Source organism: Setaria italica, chromosome VIII, assembly GCF_000263155.2.
Source record: "Setaria italica strain Yugu1 chromosome VIII, Setaria_italica_v2.0, whole genome shotgun sequence".
In the NCBI taxonomy this organism is placed as follows: Eukaryota; Viridiplantae; Streptophyta; class Magnoliopsida; order Poales; family Poaceae; genus Setaria; species Setaria italica.
In genome coordinates, this window is record NC_028457.1 from 14,430,901 (window position 1) to 14,438,864 (window position 7,964).

At 49.2% G+C, this 7,964-nt stretch overlaps 1 protein-coding gene across 2 annotated transcripts in view; it reads right to left on the reverse strand.

Moving 5' to 3' along the window:
• Positions 1 to 2,521: 2,521 nt before the first annotated feature.
• Positions 2,522 to 7,964, reverse strand: part of LOC101786545 (putative chloride channel-like protein CLC-g) — a 14,237-nt gene continuing 8,794 nt past the window's right edge. The window contains exons 3-6 of one of the 2 annotated variants that reach the window (XM_022829121.1): positions 4,805 to 5,067; positions 4,421 to 4,699; positions 3,085 to 4,216; positions 2,522 to 2,968 (exon numbers count right to left, since the gene is read on the reverse strand). In XM_022829121.1, the coding sequence (XP_022684856.1) occupies positions 2,801 to 2,968; positions 3,085 to 4,216; positions 4,421 to 4,699; positions 4,805 to 5,067 (1,842 nt within the window). In that variant the 3' untranslated portion in view covers positions 2,522 to 2,800. Of the gene's footprint in view, positions 2,969 to 3,075; positions 4,217 to 4,420; positions 4,700 to 4,804; positions 5,068 to 7,964 lie in introns of both variants that reach the window. The other variant, XM_004979110.4, reaches the window with a different exon arrangement.

The following is a 7,964-nucleotide window of genomic DNA, read 5'->3' on the forward strand; positions in this document are numbered from 1 at the left end:
AACAATCAACTAGGACATGCTTGATCGTTTCCTCTTCAGCCCCACATGATTCACAATTGGCGAGAGGGTCGACATGTCGTTTATGTAATATGCCTCGAGCTGGTAAAAACTCATGGAGTACCCTCCACCAAAAAACCCTGATTTTTGGGGGAACTTCCAATTTCCATATCTTCTTCCAGTCACCACACATCGGGGTTCCAGGTAACGATTCATCCTCCCGGTGTTGGCGCTACTTGGCAAGCAAACGATAAGCAGACCTTACCGTATATAATCCATGTCTTTCTACCTCCCAGGCCCAACAATCACGATCAGCACGGCCCAAAGGAATACGAAGAATGGCATCTGCATCCAACGGAAGGAAGACATTCCGAATCAACTCCTCATTCCATTGGCCACTTCCAGTTCTCAGTTCTGCAACTAAGTGAACTGGATGGTCATCCGGCAATGTTAACGGTCGGCCTTTGTAATCATCTGGAATCCATCTATCACCCCAGATCTCTGTGGAATTTCCATCTATATATTATTCAAATTTGTTGTGTCATGTTATGTAATTGGAGATACATTTCAATTTGGCAGCTCAAAACTGGTGCAAAATGTAAATATTAAATAATTCAAGAAAATAACATATTAAATTATTGTTAAAATATATTTTCATGGTGGGCGGAGCAGCCGCCAACTTAGAAAGTATCTGTCCTGGTGGGTATTGTAAGCCTACCACGAGCATATAATGTATATGTGCTTGTGGGCAACTAAAGATGTCCGCCAGTGTAAATAGGTATTTGTGCTAGCAGAAGATTGCTGGTGGGTTTGCTGGTTAAGGTTGCTGGTTGATGTGAAACCCACTAGTACAAACCACTTTTAGCCACCAGCTTAGCGCAGTGAAACCACAACATTCCCGTTCCCGTTCCGCCTGCGAGGCTAATCCCGAGGAGTAAATCTTTGTAAAATTAAGAAACAAAGATAAAAATTTGAACTACTCCATATATGAAGCTATCGCCTGGTTTCGCTAATTATTTCACAATGCCCGATGATTCCTTTGCAAAGCGCAGTGGTGGTGGCACATCTTCTCCGGCACCTCCAACTCCAACGGCAGCACCATCCTCACCGCCAACCGTTCCATAGTGGCCTGGATGTGGAGGTAGCAGCGGCCAGACCTCTTCCATATATGATCCATGGTATTCTTCTACTTGTTGGAATCTTCTCTGTTCTTGTTCACGAAACAGTGTATGATCATATCATTTGCAGAAGTACTTAACTAGTATATTGATCTCTGCTGCAATACCATTTCGATTCATGTAGATCATGGGGATGAAACATCATGTTTTGTTTGGAATGTTACAGTTCACAGCCAGTATTAGTGAGTGGTATTAGTGAATATGTGCTGCACATAGGCAGGAACATTGGATTTCAGTCTTTAGTTTAAGTATTATTGACAGAGACTTTTGGTTTGTAGGAAAGCAGTGTGTAGGCTTGCAGCTCTAACATGATTGCTATTGCACGATTCATGTTGATGATTGCTATATGGAATAAATGATAATCTGTCAGAGGTCTTTTCCTTATCGAGTTTTGCACTATATAGTCGATCCTTATGATAACCTTCATGTCTTTGTTCAGTTTAAGTTTTCAAAAGATGGCCCTGTCTGATATATGTTACTGCAAATCTTGACAGTAACTGCTCATGTGGTACTTGTTTGTTAGACAGCTTGACAAGAGCTACTCTTTTATTTGACGCCTTGGCAGGTTATGGATTGATCTGTTTTTAGAGCTTGGCTTGGTTATTTGACAACTTGGCACCAAATTGACAGTAGCTTGACTTGGTTTTAACTATCTGCTTCTTGAAGTGCCTCTTTGTGCAATGCGTATGCTCCATATCTGAATGTTACTGGGCACTTGGATGTGATTGCAACCTGATGGAAATGAGGTGTTGCTAATAGATATACTGTTGCCTCCTTTACTTTTTGCTAATAAATAATCTAAAATAGCAGGGTATTAATATTATTCTTCATCTTGCTGCTTTGTTTACACATAATGTTGGATAGTTCTGTCAGCTTGGTCCTGGCATCTAGCTTGGGGTACTAGTAGCTGATATGTAGTACTCTGTTTTGCCAGCACACACTAGTAGCTTGGTCCTGTCATATTGGTTTCTGTTACAATTTGTTAGCATGTTCAGAGATAATTTTTTTTTCTGAACCTGCACCTATGTTGCTCGGTTTCTGGTACCAATCTGACCCTGCACATGACAATATTTTGATTGCAGGTTTCCAGTGGACCGAGGAATATGGAAGATGGAAGGCTTGAGAAGATGAAAGGCATTGGATTTAAAGTTTCCAATTATGTTAGTTGGGTGATTTATTTGAGTAGTATTTCAATTTGGATGTCAGTGGACACTTTAAGTTATTTTGGTCAATTATCTCTTAAGTTTGCGAATGTGAATGCTCCGTATCTATCATGTGAATGTGAAACTGCTCCATGGGGAGTTATTTACCTACATGAGTTTTCAAATGCAAGTGATGGAGAAATATAAACATATAACACATGATTATTGGCCAATGTTACCATATTCTAATTAATATGCTACTAATTTATATACAAAAGGTTACATAGTTCACATGATATATTTGATCACAACATCATGCCACAATTAAATGTTGCAGCCTATATACGAAAGTGTACATTGAAATTGTGCACCGAGAGTGGCAGTTTCATTTTACTAAAAATGCTGATATAGCCGTCTTGGTAACAATGCGATGACGTACCGAGAGCAAGCAAGCATCCTGCCAGCAGCAATAATATATTTCCTTCAGCTGCTGTTTGCGATCCACACCAGAAGGGAACGGAAGTACTTGGCCACGGCGCCCTTCTGCCACCGGAGCCTCTTCCACCGGCTCCCGAGCAGGACTGGGTGCAGTCCCAGGATATGCTCTGGCATGAAGTCATGCCTCGTCAAGATGCCGACCACCGGCGACCTCTGCAATAAGAGCACATAACATGTTGGCTCACCTAACTAATAACCATGAAAGAAGAATTCGATGAACGCTACAGAAGAGTACGTGCATATATTTTAGTTGAACCTACGTCGCATGCCTTGGGCACGACGAGGAGGTGGCGCAACCCGACCTCCCGGAACAGCACGAGCGCCTTCGCCAGTGACATGGTCTCAACCACCGTGTACGGCGACGTGTTGGTGAATGGGTGTAGGTCCACATACATTTCCATCTCCTCCGGCGACAGCTGCACAGCGCCGATAGTGTCCTGCTTCCCAGACCCGCGCTTGTCGAAGTCCTCCGCCTGGAACCTCCCGGCCACGTACTCCTTCGGGTACCTCAGCTCCTGTGCTCGCAGAAACTCCCTCTTCTTGAGCAGCACCAAGAGATGCGCGCGCAGCACCAGCCCGTACAGAACTGGCGCCGGTGAGAACGGCGGCTCGTCGACGACGGGGAACGCGTTGTGACCCGTTGTCCGGAGTATGTGCACGATGTTCCCGACCTTCTCCACGCCGTTGAAGCTCCTGAGTGGGCCGGCTACCACGTCGCCGACAGTCAGTTGCCGCATGTACGGCTCGGCATGTCCGTCGAGGTGGGGCAGCCCTTTGAGCTGCAGGATAAGATCGTAGATGCTGGAGTTGAAGGAATCAGCGACTGTCTTGGAGATGAGAAGCACGAGCATGACGAGCGGCAGGAGGAGCAGGTTGTTGGTGAGCTCGAGGATGATGACGCACACGGACACCGTCATTCGGAGCGTTCCGCCGAGGAAGGAAGCGGAGCCGAGAATGGCCACGAGCCCGTGGTCGAGGCCGGAGTGGCCGTCGAGCAACATGGCGACGAGGCGCCCGTACGTGGCACCAGTGAGGATGATGGGAACGAACAGGCCTGAAGGTGCGACGACGCCATAGCTGAGCACGCCAAGAGCGTAGGACGCCACGAAGAAGGTGATCATGGAACCCGTGTGGTAGACGTCGTTGGTGCCGGTGGAGTAGAGGTTCCGGATGGCGTCGTCGTTGATGTTGAGGAAAAGACTGGCCAGGTCGTTGTAGTGGCCCGGAGGGCAGTGGAACCGCCGGAAACGATTCAGTGCGTGGCAGGTTCCATCTGGCGATGGAGGAGACCCAGTCGTGGGGCACGGCCGGCATGGTGCAAGCCACGGCAGGCCGAAGAGGCAGCATGACGTTAATATCGAGACGGTGGCCGCCATCAGTAGCTTGTGCGCTCGGCCTCCCCTGCAAATTAATTAGAAAACATAACTTAATTAATCATGAAGACCTCGAGGTTATATCATGAAACATTACTGATTGACTTGAATGCTTAGGCTATGCATAAAATGGTGTTCTCCGAACATGGGAAAAGAAAGGGGGGAGAGAGAGAGAGAGAGAGAGAGAGAGAGAGAGAGAGAGAGAGAGAGAGAGAGAGAGAGAGAGTCGTACTCATTGATCATGTTGTAGACTCGTAGAACCTTCATCATGAGGAAGTTGTAGAGTCCCCCAAGCAGCGCGCCTGCAACACCGATGAGGATGACGATGGGGATGTCCTTGAGGTGGTAGGTGATAAGGTCGTCGAACATCGTGCTCACGCCGTACATGATTAGCCCGCCCTGCCCGAACATCCCACATCTCCCGCTCCCGCACAGCTCGATGAATAGCCGCAGGACAACTGCCACCACCGCCGTCGTGAAGAAGGACCGCCAGATGAGCGCGCTCCGCCACCTTAATCATGCATATATCAGCAATGGCGCAATGCACAGCGTCAACATACAGCGAGGATGGTTGTTGTTTCAGTTCTCAATGTGTTGGATAGAAATGCTTATTTACCATGACGAGAGGGACTCGAGGGCGAACAGCACGCCACCCACTGGTGCACGGAACGCGGCCGCGACCCCAGCGCCGGCGCCGATGGTCACCAGGTCACGGCGGTCACGGTCGTTCTTGAAGTAGCGTAGCCAACGGCAGGTGAGGCCGTACTTGCGTGAGCCTCCCTGGCCGAAAATTGCAGCTATGCACGCCCCTGTGTGAACCATTGGTCCTGCTTTGCCAACGTGTAGAGAAGACGATACGGCGGCAATGTTCCCTGCTATCTGCACAAAGCAACAGTCTTAGATGCAAATATATATTTGTTTCCACAACCACAGCCACCACCCTGATTGGTGTATTTATCACACATTTTTGCATTAACGCATTTCGGATCTATACTACGTTCCAAAGTTTGTAGCCAAACGTTTAAAAATGAGTACAGTACTACTCCCTCCTTTGCTCAAGGAATTAGCTGTTCAAATTTCGTCCATAAACATAATGTATTCTGATTATAATATTATAAGAAAATCACTAACTAACTCACCATTGCAAATCTTATTAAACGCCCAGTTATGTTCCCATCTTAATCCTATATCGCTCGGGTAACCTACCATTCAATCTCGTGCCTTGCATTATCAAAACCAGTCCAGGGACGAGGGGGCACTAATGAGGGGTACAAGCATTTTTCTATTTTCCTCTATCCAATTATTCCTAAATATTATCCCTTATATTTGTGGACGTGGGAGTACATAGGGCACTCCTAATTAGCGCGCGCCAGAAGGCTCTTGGCCTGCAATCTCCGACATCACCCATCTCCCTTTTGGGAAATTTTCCTTCCGCAGATTCCTCTTTCCGGCTGTTCGTGCCCCGCACGCGAGCTCGCCAGCGCACCGCCCTAGCGTAGAGGGGGTTATCGTGCTGCTGCACCAAATCCGCCCCATTCTTTTGCTGCATGGCACTTTAGTTTCACTTTTGTTGAAAAACACAACTTATTTGCAGAATTTATATATACAAAAATACCTATACATACGAAAACTTGTAGACCAAAAGTTATATAAACATAAATTATATACAGAAAATAATATAAAAAACTTATGAACATAATTTATATACACAAATTATGTTAACACTATTTATATAAAAAAGTTGCATTCAAAAGTTACGTTACAGAACAAAACTTATGCGCACAAAATATATGCCACAACAATTATGCGCACAAACTTATGAACAAACAATCTCATCAAAATTTATGAATAGAAATAGTTTGAAACACAAAAAATAAGAAAAAATTCAAATTAATAAAAAAAAGGAAAAAACGGAAGCTGCTCCAAAGGTCGGGATCCATCGCCCCCCACGCGCCGGCGGCTAGTATTGGACACCTCGCTCATGGATGATGACACCCTAGCACGCTGGGTCTTAGTTACCGCATCTGCCGCAACAAAGGAGGAAGGAGAAAGGGAATGGTGCTCCTTTGCCGCGGGAACCGGATCCCGGCAGCCCCGCTACCACATTGTTGAGGACGCGTTGGCACCGACCGCCGCCACTCGACGCCTCCTCCTGCCTCCAGCGCAGCTACACATCAAAGCTCACACCGAAGCGTTGGTGTGTGCACGAGAGACATAAAAGTAGAGGAAAGGGAACCAAAAGGAGGAGATGGCTGAGTGAGTGAGAGAGAGACAGAAGGATCATTGTTGGGGGCCTGGAGGGCCATGACTCAGGCAGGAGATGTAGGGTATGTTTGGTTCTCAAGTAACCACTCGCCTCGCCTTGCTCGCCGAGAAATTGAAGCGGAGCAACCATTTGGGAGCCAGGCGATCTTTCCTCGGGGCTTGCGCCGGCGAGGTTTTTTCTTGCTTCTGAAGGAGAGCGAGTTTGCCTCGCATGCCTGGCAACGCTCGCCTTGCTAGGTGAGGTGAGCCGAGTGAAGCCAACGATGGAACCAAAACATGCTCGGCCAGGTACACTCACACTAATTTAGAATGCGATGGAACCAAAATATTTCATTATCTTTATTGATGATTTCTCACGTTATTGTTATATATACTTGTTGCATGAAAGTCTCATGCCACAAGCGTCCTTGAGTTGTTTGTGAATGAGGTTGAAGGGCAACTTGATAGAAAAGTAAAGGTGGTGAAGTCTGATAGAGGAGCTGAATTTTTAGGAAAATATGATGAAAGTGGGCAATGTCCAGGCCCATTTGCAAAGTTTCTTGAAAGTTGTGGTATTTGTGCATAGTATACAATGCCGGGAACACCTCATCAAAACGAAGTGGCTGAAAGGCGGAACCTTACTCCCATGGAAATGGTTATTAGAAGCATGTTAAGTTATTGCGATGTTCCTCTGTCTTTGTGGATGCATGCATTAAGGACTACCATGTACTCACTGAATAGGGTTCCTAGGAAGCACTACGGGAAAGCTATAAATCGCCGAGTGCCTGGGGCACTCGGCGAAACCCCAAAAACACTCGGCAACGTCTTCGCCGAGTGTAACACTCGGCGAAGAGCACACGGCAAAATTTCACTCGGCAAAGCTAAGTTTCCCGAGTGTCTTTGCTCGGGCACTCGGCAAAGAGTGTGCCGAGTGGAAAAAAACACACGGCAAACTATTTTCCAGAAAAAAAATAAAAAAAAACATACCCCTGGCCGCCGCCGCCGCCGCCACGCCCAGGCCATCCACGGCCACGGCCACCACGCCGCCCGCTGCCGCCACGCCCGCTGCCGCCCGCCGCTGCCGCCACGCCCGCCGCCACGCCGCTGCCGCCACGCCCAGGCCATCCACGGCCACGGCCACCACGCCGCCCGCTGCCGCCACGCCCGCCGCCACGCCGCTGCCGCCCGCCGCTGCCGCCACGCCGCTGCCGCCCGCCGCCACCACGCCGATGCCGCCACGCCGCTGCCGCCCGCCGCTGCCGCCACGCCGCTGCCGCCCGCTACGGCCACGCCGCTGCCGCCACGCCGCTGCCGCCCGCCGATGCCGCCACGCCCGCTGCCGCCCGCCGCCGCCGCCACGCCCGCTGCCGCCTACCGCTATCGCCCACCACGCGCCAGATCCGGATCCGCGCCGCCGGAGGTGGGGGCCGCCGGATCCGCGCCGGAGGGGGCGCGGATCCGGCGGAGGGGAGGGAGCCGGGGAAGGGGAAGAAGGGGGCGGCGGCGGCCAGATCCGAAGGGGGCGGCGGCGG